Source organism: Saimiri boliviensis, chromosome 6 (genome assembly GCF_048565385.1).
Source record: "Saimiri boliviensis isolate mSaiBol1 chromosome 6, mSaiBol1.pri, whole genome shotgun sequence".
NCBI lineage: Eukaryota > Metazoa > Chordata > Mammalia > Primates > Cebidae > Saimiri > Saimiri boliviensis.
The window spans coordinates 47,670,934-47,690,771 of record NC_133454.1 but is presented as its reverse complement, the minus strand read 5'-3'; the positions used below and the strand labels follow the sequence as shown (position 1 = coordinate 47,690,771).

The 19,838-nt window shown below is 43.5% G+C and overlaps 2 protein-coding genes and 1 non-coding gene across 5 annotated transcripts in view; 2 read left to right on the top strand and 1 right to left on the bottom strand.

The window, feature by feature from the left end:
- Positions 1–18,999, top strand: part of LOC141584829 (uncharacterized) — a 43,237-nt gene extending 24,238 nt beyond the window's left edge. The window contains exon 3 of the mRNA XM_074400577.1: positions 11,460–18,999. Coding sequence (XP_074256678.1) covers positions 11,460–11,477 — 18 coding nt within the window. The 3' untranslated portion in view covers positions 11,478–18,999. The remainder of the gene's footprint in view (positions 1–11,459) is intronic.
- The window catches only part of DIXDC1 (DIX domain containing 1), a 97,612-nt gene that overhangs the window by 61,531 nt on the left and 16,243 nt on the right, over positions 1–19,838 (bottom strand). The gene's annotated exons all lie outside the window — the stretch shown is intronic.
- Positions 10,177–10,299, top strand: LOC120364820 (small nucleolar RNA SNORA36 family). The gene has a single exon (XR_005579959.1). It is a non-coding gene; the product is annotated as a small nucleolar RNA SNORA36 family (small nucleolar RNA).

Sequence of the window (19,838 nt, the reverse complement as noted above, 5' to 3'; positions counted from 1 at the left end):
AAGTTCCTGCCCTGCATCCAGGAAGAATGAGGTATGTGGATAACTGGAGGGTAAGGCGAAGAGGAGCTTCATTGAGCAATAGAACAGCTTAGAGGAGACCTGCAGTAGGTAACTCATCTCTGCAGCCAGGATGTCCCAATGAGTGTTTAGCGTTCAGCAGAGAGGAGACCCTTGAGTTGGTAGCTCCCCTGCTCAGCTGCTAATCCCACCATCCGCTCACTTCTCAGCAGGGTGGGGACCCTGGAGTAGGTAGCTCCTCTCTAGAGGAAGGACATCCCATCATTTCCCAAGTCTGGTTAAGTCAGGGGTTTTGATGGCCTTTAAAGGGGAAGATGTGCATACTGATTGGTACAAGGGCGGTCATGGGAGGGCCTGGGAAAAAAGCACCACAAGTTCCCACTCCAGCCTGCAGGGATGGCAGCCCAGGCCCCAGACTTCAGGCCTCCTTGACTTAAAGGTGGGGCTTCACTGGGAACCCATCCCTTGCCACCCAGGAGCTTGTCTGCCTCCGGCTGCCATTTGTAGTGCCGTGCCAAGGGGCCAGCACTGAGCTACCCTCTGCGCCCCCCACTCAGCCTCCCTCCTGCACTTGTCAGCACCCAAAGTCCAAAGGGGCCAAGGCAGCAGGGGGCTAGCATGTCAGTCTTGCCCTGACCCTGTGCACACCCAACAGGCTGTGGCAGTGCCCAGGCTTGGCCTCAACTTTGCTCCAAGATCAGAGTGGGTGCAGGGAGTGGGGAGAGCCCAAGCAGCAGGAGCAGGCACTTTTAAGCCTGGGCCCTGAGTGCAGAGATGCCTCGATCCACAGCCATGGCTTGGGCGACTGCAACTGCACCTCTATCTTAGGGGTTGGGGCTTCTGCCTACTCCTTGCCCCCAAGAGCACAGGGATGTCTAGTCCACAGCCATAGCCATAGGGTGGCTGCAGCTGTGCACAGGAGGGCAGGGCTCCTACCTCCTCCTGGTCCCCAAGAGCATAGGATTCCTGGGTCCACAGCCATGGCTTGGGCAACTGCAGCTGTACCTGGGAGGGTGGGGCGCTTGCCTGCTCCTGGCCCCCCAAGAGCACAGTTCTTCAGCTGCACCCAGGTAGCATGAAGCACCTACCCTTCCAACTCAGAAAGGGGCAGGCTTCTGCCTGTCCCTGGCTCCCACCAGCTCTGTGGAGTGTGCAGCCCCAGGGCATCATGACAACAGCAGCTCCAGATGGATCGCTGCTGCCATCACTAACACTGACACAACACCATTATCTATTCTAGACTTGGTTCAAATTTCACCAACTGCCCCACTAGTGTTCTTTATCTGGTCGGGGATCCCTTCCAAGATCTCACAGTGCACTGAGCTGCCACGTCTCTACCATCTCCTCCAATCTGGAACAGTTGCTCAGTCCTTGTCTTTCATGACCTTGACAATTTTGAAGAGTACCAGCCAGTTATGTTGTACAGTGTCCCATAATTAGGGTTTATCTGAAGTTTTCTCATAATTAAATTCAGGTTATGGATTTTTAGTAAGAAAACCACTGATGTCACATTGTGCTCTTCTCAGTGAACCATATTAAAAGGCACACAATGCCAATACATCTCGTTATTCAAGTTAACGTCAGTCACTTGGTTAAGGTAATATCTGCCACATTTATCTACTGTACAGTTGCTATTTTTCCCTTTGTAATTAATAAGTATTTGTGGGAAGACGCTTTGAGGCTATGAAAATATCCTCTTTTGGCTGGGCGCAGTGGCTCACGCCTGTAATCCCAGCCCTTTGGGAGGCTGAGGTGGGTGGATCACCTGAGGCCCGGAGTTCAAGACCAGCTTGACCAACATGGAGAAACCCTGTCTCTACTAAAAATACAAAAAAATTAGCTGGGCATGGTGGCACATGCCTGTAATCCCAGCTACTCAGGAGGCTGAGGCAGGAGAATTGCCTGAACCCAGGAGGTGGAGGTTGCGGTGAGCCGAGATCGCGCCATTGCACTCCAGCCTGGGTAACAAGAGCGAAACTCCGTCTCAAAAAAACAAAAAACAAAAAACAAAAAAAAACAAAATTAGCCAGGCATAGTGGCGCATGCCTGTAATTCCAGCTACGTGGGGGGCCGAGCCAGGAGAATCACTTGAAACCAGGAGGCGGAGGTTTCAGTGAACCAAGATTGCGCCATTGCACTCCAGCCTAGGCAAGAAGAGTGAAACTCTGTCTCAAAATAATAATAATAATAATAATAATAATAATAATAAAGAAAATATCCTCTTTCTCACCATCAGTTTTCCCATCCATTTCAATGTTTATTGAATTTTCTTTCCTGCTACAATTATGGTGGTTCCCAAATCATGATTTTCTAATTCTGTCATTGCTCCTACATTTATTAATTGTAATCCCAACTGCAAAGAAGAGCTCTCTCCTTCCCCATTTGTTTACTTACATATTTATTTATTTTTGGAGACAAGGTCTCATTCTGTCAACCAGGCTGGAGAGTAGTGGCACGAACGCAGCTCACTGTGCCTTGACTTCCTGGGCTCAAGTGATCCTCTGGCCTCAGCCTCCCTAATAGCTGGGACTATAGGCATGCACCACCATGCTCTGCTAATTTATTTTTTTGTAGAGACGGAGTCTCACTATGTTGCTCAGGCTGGTCTCAAACTTCAGGGCTCCAGTGATCCTCCTACCTCAGCCTCCCAAAGTGCTGGGATTATAGGCATGAGCTACCACATACCTGGCCCTCTCCCCTATTTATTTATTTGTATCAGTATATCATGGATATTTACTTTATTTTCCTATTTCTTCTATTAATCCATTACTATAATCATAATGGGTGCAGTGGCTCATGCCTGTAATCCCAGCACTTTGGGAGGCCAAGGTGGGCGGATCATGAGGTCAAGAGATTGAGACCATCTGGTCAACATGGCAAAACCCCATCTCTATAAAAAAAAAAACAAAAATTAGTTGGGCATCATGGCACATGCCTGTAGTCCCAGCTACTTGGGAAGTCAAGGCAGGAGAATTACTTGAACCTGGGAGGCAGAGGCTGCAGTGAGCTGAGATAGCACCACTGCACTCCAGCCTGGGAGCAGAGTGATACTTCATCTTAAAAAAAAAAAAAAAAAATTAGCCAGGCATGGTGGTGGGTGCCTGTAATACCAACTACTTGGGAGGCTAAGGCAGGAGAATCACTTGATTCTGGGAGGCAGAGGTTGTAATGAGCCAAGACTGTGCCACTGGGCAAAAGTGAAACTCCATTTCAAAAAAAAATTATTATTATTATTTATTTTGCTGGTCAAATTGTTCAAGATTTGGCTATTAGGACACCTTCATTCATAATGGTTCCTGTATTATCATATGCCTAGGTCATTTTTTTAAATTATAATTAAAGAAACAAAAAAGTTACCATATTAATCAGTTCTAAGTGTAAATTCACTAGTGTTAAGTATATTCACATTGCTGTAAAACAAATCTGTAGACCTTTTTCATGTCGCAAAATTGAAACTGTACCAATTAAACAACTCTGAATCTTCCCCTCCACTCAGCCCTTGGCAGCCACCATTCTACTTTCTGTCTATGATTTGACTACTTTAGATACTTCATGTAAGTGGAATCATGTAGTATTTGTCTTATGGTGATTGACTTATTTCAGTTATCATAATGTCCTTAAGGTTCATCCATGTTGTAGCATGTCACAAGATTTCCTTCCTTTTTAAGGCTGAATAATATTCCACTGTATATATATGACACATTTTCTTTATTCATGCCATTCATTAGTTGATGGACACTTGAATTGTTTCCATCTCCTGCCTACTATGAATAACACAGCTATACAAGTATATAAATATCTCAAGATCTTTTTTCTTTTCTTTTCTTTTTTTTTTTTTTTTGAGATAGCTTCTCACTCTACCACCCAGGCTGGAGTGCAGTGGTGCAGTCCTTGCTCACTGCAACCTTCACCTCCTGGATTCAACAACTCTCCTGCCTCAGCCTCCCTAGTAGCAGGAATTATAGGCATGGCCACCACGCCTGGCTAATTTTTGTATTTTTAGTCGAGATGGGGTTTCACCATGTTGGCCAGGCTGACCTCAAACTCCTGATCTTAAAGTGATCCACCAGCCTTGTCTTCCCAAAGTACTGAGATTATAGGCATGAGTTACCACACCCAGCCAAGATCTTGATTTTAATTCTTTTCAATATATGCCAAGAACTGGGATTGCTGAATCATATGGCCTGTTCATCTTATGAGTACTTCCTTACTTTCTGACATTGTAAGATTTTCCAGACTCCTCATCTAGTACTCTCCCTGCTCCAGCTCTGGGATCAGCTATTCCTCTTTCCCTCCTGCCCTGCCTCCTTTCCTTCTTTTTCTTTTTCTTTCTTTTTTTTTTTTGACAGAGTCTCACTCTCTTGTCCAGGCTGGAGTGCAATGGCACAATCACAGCTCATTACAGCCTCAGCCTCGACCTCCTGGGCTCAAGCAATCCTCCCAACTCAGCCTCCCAAGTAGCTGGAACTACAGGTACACACCACTATGCCTTGCTCATTTTTGTATTTTTTTTTTGTAGAGATAAGGCTGTTGCCCAAGATAAGCTATTTCTTAAAAGAACTCTGGTTCCTTTTATTGGAGAATAGTCTTTAGGAAGCAAGATTTTGGTGACAGGTGTGCTCATTGCTACTGAGGTAATATTCTAGGTCTCCTTGGTAGAAAAAGTAGGAAATTTATATATGCATATACCTATATGTACTTACCTTGATAGATATATATGTATGTATGGAATGTATGTATATATGAGGGTATGTTGTACGTGTACATACATAATTTATACCATAAATTATATTGATATCTCCTCCAACCCAACACCACAGAGTTCACCCTTTCCCTTCACTTCTCCTTATTTGTGTAACTCCTTTCTCCTAAGAAAACTCTCACTATCCATAATATATACCTATTTGCTCAGTCCCAGAATACACATAAACTCATTTCAGAATTGCTAACTCATACCTGGTGAAAAAATAAATTTACTAACTACAATAGAGTATTTGTATAACGTTGTCCCTCAGTATCCATAGAGGACTTGTTCCAGGAACTCCTTTGGCTACCAAAATCCATAGATGCTCAACTCTCTGATAGAAAAAGGCATAGTATTTGCATCTAACCTAAGCACATCCTTCTGTGTATTTTAAATCATCTTTAAATTACTTATAAAAGCTAATACAGTGTAATGTTATGTAAATAGTCGTTAAGGTGTAAGAGTTTAGGACAAGCATCTGGTCCATGGCTTATTAGGAACCCAGCCACAGGGTGAAGCTTCATCTGTATTTACAGCCACTCCCCATTGCTCAAATTACAACCTTAGTTCCGCCTCCTGTCAGATCAGCGGTGGCAATAGATTCTCATAGGAGCACTAACCCTATTGTGAACTTCACATGCGAGGGATCTAGGTTGCACACTTCTTATGAGAATCTAATGCCTGATGATCTGTCACTGTCCCCCATTACCCCCAGACACTTCTGTCTGGTTGCAAAAAACAAGCTCAGGGTCCTACTTGATTCTACATTATGGTAAGTTGTATAATGATTTCATTATGTATTACAATATAATAATAATAATAAAAATAAAGTACACAATAAATTTGAATTATCCCAAAACCATCCCCCGCTGCCCTGGTCCCCGGAAAAACTGTGTTCCATGAAACCTCCCTGGAAAAAGGCTGGGGACTGCTGGTTTAGGGAATAAGGACAAGGAAAAAACTCTGTACCTACTCAGTACACGCACAATTCTTTTGTCAAATATTTTTTATCTGAAGTTGGTTGAATCCACAGATGCTGAACCCATGGATAGGGATAGCTAACTGTACAGTACTTTTTGTCTTTAGGCTTACAGTAAACAGCCAAAATACTGCTTCCAAAGTTACTTGGGTTAGTTCTTTCCTTTCCCGCTCCTTCCACTGTGGTTATAATTTATATTTATTCATATTCAGGTGGTTATTCATTTATAATACACTTAGGTTCATTTCTTACTCTTTGCAGTCCATTTTTTGTTAGCCCCACATTTATTTTTTAATTTTTTTGAGAGGGAGTCTCACTGTGTTTCCAGGCGGGAATGTGTTGGCATGATATTGGCTCACTGCAACCTCCACCTCCCAGGTTCAAGCAATTCTCCTGCCTCAGCCTCCTGAGTAGCTGAAATTACAGACATGCACCACCATGCCCACCTAATTTTTTTTATTTTTAGTAGAGATGGGGTTTCACCATGTTGGCCAGGCTGGTCTCAAACTCTGGACCTCAGGTGATCTGTCTGCCTTAGCCTTCCAAAGTGCTGGTATTACAGGTGTGAGCTACCATGACTGGCCTGGTTGATTTTAATTATTTATTTTTTGGATAGATGAAATATTAATATGGTCCTGAAAGAGCTATTCAAAAACATATTCATTACAGTGTCACTCCTACATCATTCTTTCCACCACATTCCCAAGTACCTCTCTGCACCCCATCCCATATAACCAAGCTCATTAGGTTCCAGTTTATATGGCAAATAACATATACATGTATGTTCCCTTATTTCCCTTTCTCTCTTTTGTAAAAAACATGATAGTATTGATATTAATTTAAACTTTCCTTTCTAAATTCACTTAATTTAATTCACTTTATTTAATTCTGAAAACCACTGCAAAGTGATTTATAGAAATCTGCCTCATTTGTTTCTTCTTTGTTTGATTTTTAGAGACAGGGTCTTGTTCTCTTGCCCAGGCTGGAGTTCAGTGGCATGATCACAGCTCACTGCCATCTCAACCTACCAAGTTCAATCCATCCTCGAGCCTCATGATCCAGAGTAGCTAAGACTATAGGCACACACCACCACACCTGGCTAATTTTTGGGTTTTTTTCTGAGATGAAGTTTTGCTCTTGTTGCCCAGGCTGGAATGCAGTGGCACAATCTCAGCTCACCACAACCTCCGCCTCCTGAGTTCAAGTGGTTCCCCTGCCTCAGCCTCTCAAGTAGCTGGGATTACAGGCATGCATTACCACGCCCAGCTCATTTTTTGTATTTTTAGTAGAGACGGGGTTTCTCCATGTTGGTCAGGCTGGTCTTGAACTCCCGACCTCAGGTGATCCACCCATCTTGGCCTCCCAAAGTGCTGGGATTACAGGTGTCAGCCACTGCACCTGGCCTTTTCAATTTTTTTTTTGAAACAGAGTCTCACTCTGTCGCTTATGCTGGAGTACAGTGGCGAGATCTCAGCTCACTGCAACCGCTGCCTCCTGGGTCCAAGAGATTCTCCTGCCCCAACCTCCTGAGTAGCTGGGATCAATTACAGGTGCCGGCCATCACACCTGGTTAATTCTGTATTTTTAGTAGAGATGAGGTTTCACCATGTTGGTCAAGCTGGTCTCGAGCTCCTGACCTCCTGATCCACCCACCTCACCTCCCAAAGTGCTGGGATCACAGGCATGAACCACCACACCCGGCCAATTTTTGGATTTTTTTGTACAGACAGTGTCTCACTTTGTTGCCCAGGCTAGAACTTCTGGCCTCACCATCCTTCCACCTTGGCCTCCCAAATTCTGGGATTACAGCGTAATCCACTGCCTGTAAACCACTGCCTTAGTGTTTTCTTGACTGCTCTTGTGTATTTATTTTGTCATGTGAACTTTAGTGTCAGTTTGATTAACTTACTAAAAAAGCTTCTTGAAAATTTTACTGGGTTCGTATTAAACTTATAAATTAATTTAGAGAGAACTGATATATTTATGATGTTGAATCATCCTATTCAAGAACATTGTATTAGTCTGTGTTCACACTGTTCATGAAGACATAGTTGAGACTGGGAAGAAAAAGAGATTTTAAGCCAGGTGGGGTGGCTCATACCTATAATCCTTGCACTTTGGGAGGCTGAGGCGGGCAGATCCCTTGAGGTCAGGAGTTCAAAACCAGCCTGCCCAAAATGGTGAAACCCCATCTGTACTAAAAATACAAAAATTAACTCGGTGTATTGGCATGCACCTGTAATCCTATCTCCTCGGGAGGCTGAGGCAGGACAATTGCTTGAACCCAGGAGGCAGAGATTGCAGTGAGCCAAGATAGTGCCACTGTACTGCAGTCTGGGCAACAGAGTGAGATTCCATCTCCAAGAAAAAAAAAAAAAAGAAGAAGAAGTTTTTTTTGTTTGTTTGTTTTTGTTTTGAGACAGAGTTTAGCTCTTGTTACCCAGGCTGGAGTGCAACTGCACGATCTCGGCTCACCGCAACCTCCGCCTCCTGGGTTCAGGCAATTCTCCTGCCTCAGCCTCCTGAGTAGCTGGGATTACAGGCACATGCCACCATGCCCAGCTAATTTTTTGTATTTTTAGTAGAGGCAGGGTTTCACCATGTTGACCAGGATGGTCTCGATCTCTTGACCTCGTGATCCACCCACCTCAGCCCCCCAAAGTGCTGGGATTACAGGCGTGAGCCACCACGCCCAGCAGAAGAAGTTTTAATGGCATTATAGTTCCATGTGGTTGAGGAAGCCTCACAATCATGGCAGAAGGCAAGGAGGAGCAAGTTACGTCTTATATGGATGGCAGCAGGCAAAAAGACAGACAGAGCTTGTTCAGGGAAACTCCACCTCATAAGCCATCAGATCTCTTGAGACTTATTCACTATCATGAGAACAGCATGGGAAAGATCTGCCCCCATGATTCAATTACCTCCTACTGGGTCCCTCCCACAACACGTGGGAATTCAAGATGAGATTTGTTTGGGGACACAGCTAAACCGTATCATTTTGGGTCCCAAATCTCATGGATAGTCATTAATAATATTAGACTGTAGTTTCCTTTTTACACCATCTCTATAATGTTTAGATGTAAATATTACACTTCATAAACACTTTTTGGAAATTTTCCTTCATTTAATTTTTTTAATTTTAATTTTTCTAGGTATACAGTAGGTGTATATATTTATGGGTTTTCCTTCATTTTCAATGCTCTGAATTTATACAACATTGTGTCTATCTGCCATTTGAAGGTTTAGTAGAATTCCCCATGAGATAATCTAGTCCTGTACTTTTTGAGGAATAATTCCTTAATAGGGTTCTCTATTTCTTCTATAGAAAGTGGTTTTTTCAGCCGGGCGCGGTGGCTCAAGCCTGTAATCCCAGCACTTTGGGAGGCCAAGGCGGGTGGATCACGAGGTCGAGAGATCGAGACCATCCTGGTCAACATGGTGAAACCCCGTCTCTACTAAAAATACAAAAAAAATTAGCTGGGCATGGTGGCACGTGCCTGTAATCCCAGCTACTCAGGAGGCTGAGGCAAGAGAATTGCTTGAACTCAGGAGGCGGAGGTTGCGGTGAGCCGAGATCATGCCATTGCACTCCAGCCTGGGTAACAAGAGCGAAACTCCGTCTCAAAAAAAAAAAAAAAAAAAACGAAAGTGGTTTTTTCAAACTTCCATTTTTTATCAATTTTGGTAATCTAGTATTTACCCAGGAAATTACCAATTTAATCAAAGTTTTTAAATGTATTTGCGGAGAGGACTGCAAAGTTTGTTGTAATTATTTTTTTCTGTTTCAGGGGTTATTTTTCTATTGTCATTTCTTATTTTGTGTATTTGTATTTTCTCTCCTTTTCTTCTTCTTTATGTTAGCTAGTGGTTTGTCTATTTTGGTAATTTTTTCAAAAAACCTTAAAAGCAAAGTGGTTTGAAGAATTACTGTTATTCCACAAGAGGATGACTACAGTTAACAATATTATATATTTTTAGGTAACTAAAAGCATAGTTAGGTTCTTTGTAACACAAAGAAAGGATAAATGTTTGTGGTAACCGATATCCCATTTACCCTGATGTGATTATTATACATCATAAGCCAATGTTACAATATCTCATGTACCCCATAAATATATACACCTATTGGCTAAGCACAGTGGCTCACTCATGCCTATAATCCCAGCACTCTGGGAGGCCGAGGTGGGTTGATCACCTGAAATCAGGAGTTCAGCACCAACCTGGCCAACATGGTGAAACCACATCTCTACTAAAAATTCAAAAAAATTAACCGGGCTTTGTGGCAGGCACCTGTAATCCCAGCTACTCAGGAGGCTGAGGCAGGAAAATCGCTTGAACCCAAAAGGCGGGAGTTGCAGTGATCTGAGATCGTGCCATTGCACTCCAGCCTGGGCAACAAGAGTGAAACTCTGTCTCAAAAAAAAAAAAACAACAATTCCAAAGTGTTGAGTTCAGTCCAGGGCAGCTTCCCTGTTCTGTTAATTAAATTTTAGGACGTTAAAATGCGCTAAGGGAGATGACTGGGTAGAAAGTATTATTTGCTTCCCAGCCTGCAAAAAAAGAAAAAAGAAAAAAAATACACACACACACATACATATATATACTTTGTACCCACAAAAATTAAAAAATAAGAAGAAATATTGCTATTCAGTCTCTCTCTAAAACTATAATACATAGACCCAAACATAATATTCTAGGTGTAAAAACAGAGACTCAGGGTGTAAAAACAGAGACTCAAGATACTTCATGTTCTTTTTTTTTTTTATTCAAGATACTTCGCATTCTTTTTTTTGAGACAGAGTTTCGATCTTTTTGCCCAGTCTGGAGTGCAATGGCATAATCTCGGCTCACCACAACCTCTGCCTCCTGGGTTCAAGCAATGCTCCTGTCTCAGCCTCCCAAGTACCTGGGATTACAGGCATGCACCACTACGCCCGGCTAATTTTCAATTTTTAGCAGAGAGGGTTTCTCCATGTTGGTCAGGCTCATCTCAAACTCCCGACCTCAGGTGATCTGCCCGCCTCAGCCTCCCAAAGTGCTGGGATTACAGGGGGTAAGCCACTGTGCCCAGCCTGCGATGCTTCATATTCTTTTTTTGGTTTTTTTTTCGGTCACATTGTTGACTAACACTAAACTGTCAACCAAAGCCCACAAACAATTTTTTAACACATTTTGCTGTCAAACCATATCCCTTCCATCTTTGAGCTTGTAAAATTGGTTTTCTTAATCTACATTTGCCTTTAATGAATTTCACCTTAACAGATTCTATCTCAAGAGATCCTGTAATTCCATGCATTCATTTATTCAAGTCAACATATTCTTGAGTCCCTACTATCTGCCAGGTATTGAGCCAAGGTCAGCACTTACAGGCACATAAATAAAGGATATAAAGTAATTGCTGCTACAAGGGAGAATTTTTTTTCCTTAGCTATTTATGCAGAGAAGGAGCAACAGGACGCAAGGCTAGGGGAATCAGGAAAAGGTCAAGAGGGAAGGAGACATTTCGCTGTTTCTTTAAGGGTGTCTGCCACTTGCAGAGGGGACATGGGCAGGGGTGATGGAAGGAGGATGGGTTGGAAGACATATAGTAGTCTCAGAGGAAGAGCCAGTTGAGGAGATAGCATGTGGGAGGAGCTGTCAGTGGCAGGTGGTGATGCTGAGACACAGATCAGCCCCGGACCACCAGCACTTAGACTAAGGCTTAATGACCTTCAACAGGAAAGTGTGAAGTTGTGAAACAGGAGAGTGAAACTGTATGATCGGCATCCCGGAATAAAAAGAACAGCATGCAGACTGAAGAAGGCAACGAGGAGCCCAGGCAATAATTCAAGCAAAGAAGATAAGCACCTAAACTGAAGCAGCACCAGTGAGCAAAGGACAAACTCCAGAAACAAGTCAGAGATGACTGATAGGATGTAGGCAGCGACAAAAGGAGAGGAGCCTGAAAGTCAGGCCTGAATGACCGGCTGGCTGGTGATGCTTTAACTGGGATGGAGAAGTCGTGAAGAACAAGGACTGGGGAAAAGTCAATAGCTTGGTTTGGAGAGTCTGAGTTATTTGTAGAACACCAGCGTATAGATGTTCCACAGCCATTTGGCAAAACACAGGTCTAGAGCAGAGCTGGGGGCGGCGTGGGAGATCCATGTTTGAGAGTATCTAGGTATAAGTTGCCAATGAGATAACTACCATCTACCGATCACTTACTACGTGCCAGGTATTGTGCTAAGCACTATGCTACGTCCTTTATACATATGTTTTCACTTCACATTTACCCCGGGAGGAAATATTTTTCCTATTTTACAGAGGTGGAAATCAAGGTTCAGAACAATATGCCCACAGTCACAGGCCTGCTCAGTGACAGAACAAGGGTTTGAATTCATGGCTGATGCTAAATCCTAGGCTCTACAGCGTCCCAAAAAGTAAGGTGAACTCTAAGAGTTTTTGGCAGAAAAGGAAGTGGGGACTGATGATAATGCATTAAGTTTTCAGAGGAGAGGAAGAGGGCTGCGTTCTCTGATCAGGAGTGTGGGGACCTGTGGAGGTGGGTAGAGGGAAGCTGAAGGAGTTCAAATGCAGCTGCCCCTCAAGTCATTCATTCCTATGAAGTAGGCCAGTTTATCTGCTGAGGGTGAAGGAAACAGGAATAATGAAGGAGGCTTCAGGAAAAGGGTCAGAGACTGGCAGCAGCCCCTGTGAGAAGCTGGAAAGAACACTGACCGCTAAAGCTTCCTGGCAGCACCAAGCACTCAGCTAAGACTGGACGTCATCATTTCATAATTGATTTGCTCTAGACATACACAGCAGGCCTGGGCCATGGGCAGGGGAAACCAAGAATGGGTTAATCTAGGACTGAAAATAATCAGAGGAGAGGCAGTGACCACCAGGGCAAAGGAAGTGAGCGTGGTGTTGAAGTGACTGACTGACAATAAAGTTTGGGCCAGGAAGAAGAAATTAAGAGAAGGTGGATAAGCCTTAAGAAGGTAGAGGACAGAAGGAAAGGACAGCTTGATGGAATGAAAAAATAAGGTAATGGGAATGGAGGACTGTGAAAACTGGGGTTTTGAGCAGAGTGGAGTTTCAGAATGCAACATTTCAAGGGTGGAGAAATTCTGTGGAGTAAGTAGCAAGTGTGGCCTCAGAATGTGGCTTTGTTGAAGTGGCACGGAGGGGGACAGTCATTACAGTGAGGACAGTCCAGGAACTGGGAGGCTAGACTATGGATCCTGAAGTCCTCTCTAGAGAATGGCAGAGACTAAGGTGCTGACGCTATTTAGTGTTCTGTCCAGATTCATGTAAGTTTATTCTTTTTACTTTTGTTTAATTTTTATTTTTTGTAGAGATGGAGTCTTGCTATGTTTGCCTTGACCTCCTGGCCTCAAGCCATCCTCCTGCCTTGGCCTCCCAAAACACTGGGATTATAGGTTTGAGCCACCATACCCAGCCTTCACATACCTCTAAAAACTAGTATGTCATCTATTAAATTATCGATAAAAAAATTTTAATTGAAGATAGGCCTTTGGCATGTCATCGCTGTCTGCATGCTGACGTGAATCTGTTAAGTGGCATCTAACAGCGATCAGAGCTTCACAAGTGAGCAGGGCTAATGTTATTCACAGATAAAGGGTTACACTACCCTTCTTTAGGTTGCTGCCTCTTCCTTTATGTCTAATTTAGGGAGTCAAGCACTAAACTAAGTGTCTGTCTCCCTTTGACCTGAAAATATCTGTACTTTTCATCCAAGGGGCAGGCAAGGCCATGTTCTTGCTATAAATGCCCACTGCCAACTCTGAAAAAACTGACTTAAGGACAAAGTAGACACTTGTGAAGGCCAGCCATGCCATCCACTTCTCCCACAAAGCAGTTTGTCTTCAAAGAGGCCTGTGGGGCAAGCCTGGGCCCTGAGTGGCTCTGCTGCTTGGTTTGAACAACATATTAGGGCTTCCCCTTCTGTAGCAGGTGAAATACCATATGCCTTTTATAGGAGGCTGTTACTCTGTGAAAGTTGAACTAATGATTTCTTCTTCCCTGTTTTCTGGCCTCATTATTTTTAAAAATTATAACTTATATAAAAGGAAGATATGTAAAATAGGGAGAAGCAGAGCTTCTGTGATTAGGCCAGGGTTGGGAGTCCAAAGCCCAGCTCACTTTCCCTGTGTTTCTCCATCCTCAAGCCCCCACCCCTACTCTCCAGCCATCTAAAGTAACTTAAGGGCTTCACAAAGCAGCTGAAAACAAGATCCAAAACAGATATAAACACCAAAAAAAAAAATTGCATTTTGTTTCCTTCTAACACTATCATTTTACAAGTAAGTCTATTATTCAGTGACAAAAGATACAGCAGGCTCAGCAAAATGAAAATATCTGGAATACTGAGAAATAGATCTTGCTTATTTTGGGGACAGTGTCCATAGGCCCTCAGAATGGTCCAGCATTTGACATACCATTGTAGGCTTTTCTACAATCCAGCCTCTAACAAAATTAGGCCGTCCCAAATCCCTGTTCATAGAACTGTTTATCTTCATACCAAGAAGGTTGGGAAAGCACCAAAATCTGCATGTGGCGTGTGCCCAGGCAGTCTTCAATGAGTTCCTGTTGTGACACCTAAAGTTCTTGAGAGGTTCGGCTGGGCGTGGTGGCTCACGCCTGTAATCCCAGCACTTTGGGAGGCTGAGGCGGGTGGATCACGAGGTCAAAAGATCGAGACCATCCTGATCAACATGGTGAAACCCCGTCTCTACTGAAAATACAAAAATTAGCTGGGCATGGTGGTGTGTGCCTGTAGTCCCAGCTATCTGGGAAGCTGAGGCAGGAGAATTGCCTGAACCCAGGAGGCGGAGGTTGCAGAGTCGAGATCGCACCATTGCACTCCAGCCTGGGTAACGAGCGAAACTCTGTCTAAAAAAAAAAAAAATGTCTTGAGAGGTTCTCCAAAACAAACAAAGAAAACAACATGTTGGCCAGTGTGGTGGCTCATGCCTGTAATTCGAGTACTTTGGGAGGCTAAGGTGGGCAGATCACTTGAGGCCAGGAGTTAGAGACTAGCTTGGCCAGCATGGCAAAACCCTGTCTCTACTAAAAACGCAAAAAAAAATTGGCCAGGTGCAGTGGCTCACACCTGTAATCCCAGCACTTTGAGAAGCTAAGGCAGGCAGATAGCTTGAGGTCAGGAGTTCGAGACCAGCCTGGCCAACAAAGCAAAGCCCCATCTCTAATAAAAATACAAAAATTAGCCAGGCATAGTGGCAGGTGCATATAATCCCAGCTACTTGGGAGACTGAGGCAGGAGAATCGCTTGAACCTAGGAGGCAAAGGTTGCAGTGAGCCGAAATTGTGCCACTGCACTCCAGCCTGGGTGACAGAGCAAGATTCTGTTTCAAAAAAGGCCGGGCGCAGTGGCTCAAGCCTGTAATCCAAGCACTTTGGGAGGCCGAGGCAGGTGGATCACGAGGTCGAGAGATCGAGACCATCCTGGTCAACATGGTGAAACCCCGTCCCTACTAAAAATACAAAAAAATTAGCTGGGCATGGTGGCGCGTGCCTGTAATCCCAGCTACTTAGGAGGCTGAGGCAGGAGAATTGCCTGAGCCCAGGAGGCAGAGGTTGCGGTGAGCCGAGATCGCGCCATTGCACTCCAGCCTGGGTAACAAGAGCGAAACTCCGTCTCAAGAAAAAAAAAAAAAAAAAAAACCATGTCAGCAAGGCCTAAGGTCAATCCATGTGTACTAAATGAACACGCTGTCTATGACAGCGTGCCTTCCTTATTGAGGAGAAGAAAATCAAAGTATTGAACACACCAGCACAAAGTCAGAAAACTAAACAAATAAATGAAGCTCTTTTGCATAATAAGAAAAGAAAAAAGAACTTGATCTTGAATATGACCCTGGATCTTGGTCAAGAGAGGCAAAGTAGGAATGATCAGATTCCAGATTCCAACTAGGCTCACAGTGATAGTGTAGCTAACAGCTCCTGGAGTAGCTGCCCAGCCCACCATTCCCTCTTCTTCAAGAACCCTCCTCTGCACACACAGTGGTGGGTCCTATGACCAGGTTGGCATTGTATCATTCCCTCTACTGGCCACAGTTGACTGGTTTGGCAGAGTTGATTGATGAAGCCCAGCTAATCCCTGGAATTTTTTGAACTGGCATTTAGGAATAAAATCAGTCTTCCTCCTCCTCCCTCATCTCTCCCAAAGTTGTAAGATATGAAAGTTAGACTTTGCCATAGGCCATGTTGCCCACTTGAGAAGGAAAAACCAACTCTAGTAAAAGGGAAAAAAGCCACCACTGGAAGAAGCAGATAAGAGACAGAGGACAGAGGGAGAGATCCTGCTAGTGTTAGAGTTCTTGATTTCATTGTTTCTGCTGTATCCCTGCTCTTTCCATAGTTTAGTTTTTCTACCTGTCCTTGGATTCCATGAGTCAATAAAGTCCACTTCCTATCTCTGCTAGTTGAAGTTGAGTTCTTGGCACTTGTAACCAAACTAATTAAAAAAAAAAAAAAAAAAAAAAACAGTTGGTACATAGTACGTGTATGACTGTGTTGAACTAATCTCATTCCACAGTTTCATGACTAACTTGTTCTGGGGAAGCTAAAAGGATGCTAGTGTAATAGAAGTCTAGAACAACTGAAGGTCATGGTAACCACCCTCTGAGTCAGGCCTCAGGAGAAGGAAAAGTAGACACAACAAGAGTTAAGACTGTCTGAGAAGGATTTTGGCTTGATGAGACTGGATGCCTCAAAAGTTGTGAGAACAGTGATAGTACCAAGAAGTGTCTGGTGGAAGGACGCTTCAGCAATCCCATAGTCTCTATCAGCTTCCTCCAAGATATTCCAAATAACCCTAGGATTTTAAGTAAAACTCTTCTAGTATAGATAATTCTGTCCAAAATCTTCGTTTGTGCAAGAAATCTTGACCGTGAAAGCTTTCTTGCCACCAAATATAACTTCCTGCCTGTTTTTCTTTGGGGCCTGGCCTTCCTTCCAAACAAGTTTGTAAACCCAGCCTCAGTTCTCTATCTCCTCCAAGACCCAAGTTCACAGAATTCCGGCAGAAGACTTTCTTGGTTAGAGTTGCAAAAGCACCAATGGGACTTCACCAGAAAAGTGTGTGGTATCTACTGTTCCTAGCATAGAAACAGCCAGGGAGGGGCTCTATGTTTTCCTGCTGGCAACAAGAAAAGCAAACAAGAATAGCAGAGAGCTTTTGTGGTATGCTAGAGAGACACTTCAGGAGGAGACATGAATGGCTCAGGAAGGAAATTAGTTTTACAGTGAAACCAGATACCTGTTTAGAACTCTGAGACCCGGCCGGGCGCGGTGGCTCACGCCTGTAATCCCAGCACTTTGGGAGGCTGAGGCGGGTGGATCATGAGGTCAAGAGATTGAGACCATCCTGGTCAACATGGTGAAACCCCGTCTCTACTAAAAATACAAAAAAATTAGCTGGGCATGGTGGCAAGTGCCTGTAATCTCAACTACTCAGGAGGCTGAGGCAGGAGAATTGCCGGAACCCAGGAGGCGGAGGTTGCAGTGAGCCGAGATTGCGCTATTGCACTCCAGCCTAGGTAACAAGAGCGAAACTCTGTCTCAAAAAAAAAAAAAGAACTCTGAGACCCTCTAGCAACAGGAGATGAGGAGATGGGGGTAGGGAAGTTGCTGAGAAACTAAGAGGAAGGCTGGAGATTTGGAAACCTTATGTTATTATTGGCCTAAATTCTGCCAGTAAACACCTATTGTATTTCTTTTCTATTAACTCTTTTAGTCCTTTACTGAACCAAGAAAAGCTATTTGTTCATTTAATTGGATGGCTAATTGGATACAAATAAAGTTCCCAAGTAAAAATATCCTTAAATTTCTTCTTCCTTATATGGACAGGGTTCTTTGTACAGTAGTCTCCCTTACCCATGGTTTTGCTTTCCACAGTTTCAATCACCCATGGTCAACCACCGTGTCAAAATATTAAACAGAAAATTTCAGAAGTAGGCTCACATCTATAATTCCAGCACTTTGGGAGGCTGAGGCAGGTGGATCACTTGAAGTCAGGAGTTTGTGACTAGCCTGGCCAATATAATGAAACCCCATCTCTACTAAAAATACAAAAATTAGCTAGGTATGGTGGTATATGTAATCTCAGCTACTCAGGAGGCTGAGGCAGGAGAATTGCTTGAACCTGGGAGGCAGAGGTTGCAGTGAGTCGAGATTGCACCACTGCACTCCAGCCTGGGGGACAGAGCAAGACTCTGTCTCAAAAAAAAAAAAAAAAAAAGGAAAAAGAAAGAATATTCCAAAAATAATTCCTAAGCTTTAAATTGTAGCCAGGCATGGTGGCTCATGCCTATAATCCCAGCACTTTGGGAGGCTGAGGTGGGTGGATCGCCTAAGGTCAGGAGTTCAAGACCAGCCTGGCCAACACGGTGAAACCCCATCTCTACTAAAAATACAAAAATTAGCCAGGTGTGGTGGTACTCGCCTGTAGTCTCAGCTACTGGGGAGGCTGAGGCAGGAGAATCAAGTGAACCCAGGAGGCGGGAGGTGGAGGTTGCAGTGAGCTGAGATCACATCACTGCACACCAGCCTGGGCAACAGAGTGAGACACTGTCTCAAAAATAAATTAATTAAAAATAATAAATAATAAATAAATTGTCCAACACTGTGAGTAGTGTGATGAAATCTTGTGCCATCCCACTCTGTTTCACCCAAGATGTGACTCATCCCTTTGTCCAACATATCCAAACTGCCAATGCTACCTGCCATCTTCTTATTGGAATGACTGCCAAGGTATTAGAGTGCTTGTGTTCGAGTCACCTTTGTTTTACTCTATAATGGCCTCAAAGTATAAGAACAGTGATGCTGGAAATCCAGATATGCCAATAGATGCTATAAACTTTCACCTTTAAGTGAAAAGGTGAAAGTTCTTGACTTAATAAGGAAAGAAAATAAATCATATGCTGAGGTTGCTAAGATTTATGGTAAGAACAAATCTTTCATCCATGACATTGTGAAGATGGAAAAAGGAATACATGCTAGTTTTGCTGCCATACCTCAGACTGCAAAAGTTTCTTCCACAGTATGTGATGAGTGCTTACTTAAGATGGAAAAGACATTAAGTTTGTGGGTGGAAGACATGAACAGAAACAGGCTCTGATTTATGGCAGTCAGGTTCCGTACTATCCATGGTTTCAGGCAGCCACTGGGGATCTTGAGATGGATCTCCCTTGGATAAGGGAAGATTAATGTATTAGTATTCAGTCCAATGGTCAAAAGATAATATATCAGAAAGTAAAGAGCTGAAGATTTTCTGAAAGATATCATCTCTTAAACTTATTTTTAAATTTCAATCAGTTGTAATTCTTAAGCTCAACAAAGAGTGAGAACTGCTACTAGGAAAAAGAGACTCACATTTAACCCTGTGGTACTTTTAAGAAGCAGGTACATTGTTGCATATACGCTTTGGTAGAGATTGTTAACCATCTAATAGGGAAGCTCAGTTTCGTCAGTCGAGTCTGAGAAGCCCTTAATTACTGAGAATCAAAAGAGCAGAATGTCTGTAGACATTTTGGATTTGTTTAAGAAAAAATGTTAAGTGAAATTTCCATCAGTTATGAGTCCCCAAACACTCTGCTCCTTCACAAGTACATGTTACGAGGTAAGTGCCCAATAAATGCATGTGAATGAATAGATGAATGAAGTATCACTCTATAGTCTAGGGGTATCCCTCAACCTAGAAATAGGAGATAGAGTCCACCCTCAGGGCCTTGAAATTGGTTCTCTATTCCCTTACCACATCTACCTACTGAAAGTTATATCCATGACCACTTCAAGAGAGGTTGGTTTGAGGGATAACAAACAAGAAAATGTATTCAGGAAAGTGTCAGTTTGAGCCTCTGGTACTTACAGCCTAGACAACAAGGCCAATCATGGCAGATGAAGCATTTCTAGTGTTCCCTAGACCCTCTGAACTACCTGGGGGAGTGACACCTGGCTAACAGTGCCCTATCACTGGTCCACATGCCTGGCCAGCCCCTCACTCACCACGAGGAACATAAAGCTGCCTGATAGCTTGCTGCCAGGGTGCATCTGTTTAGCTGGCATCGCCTC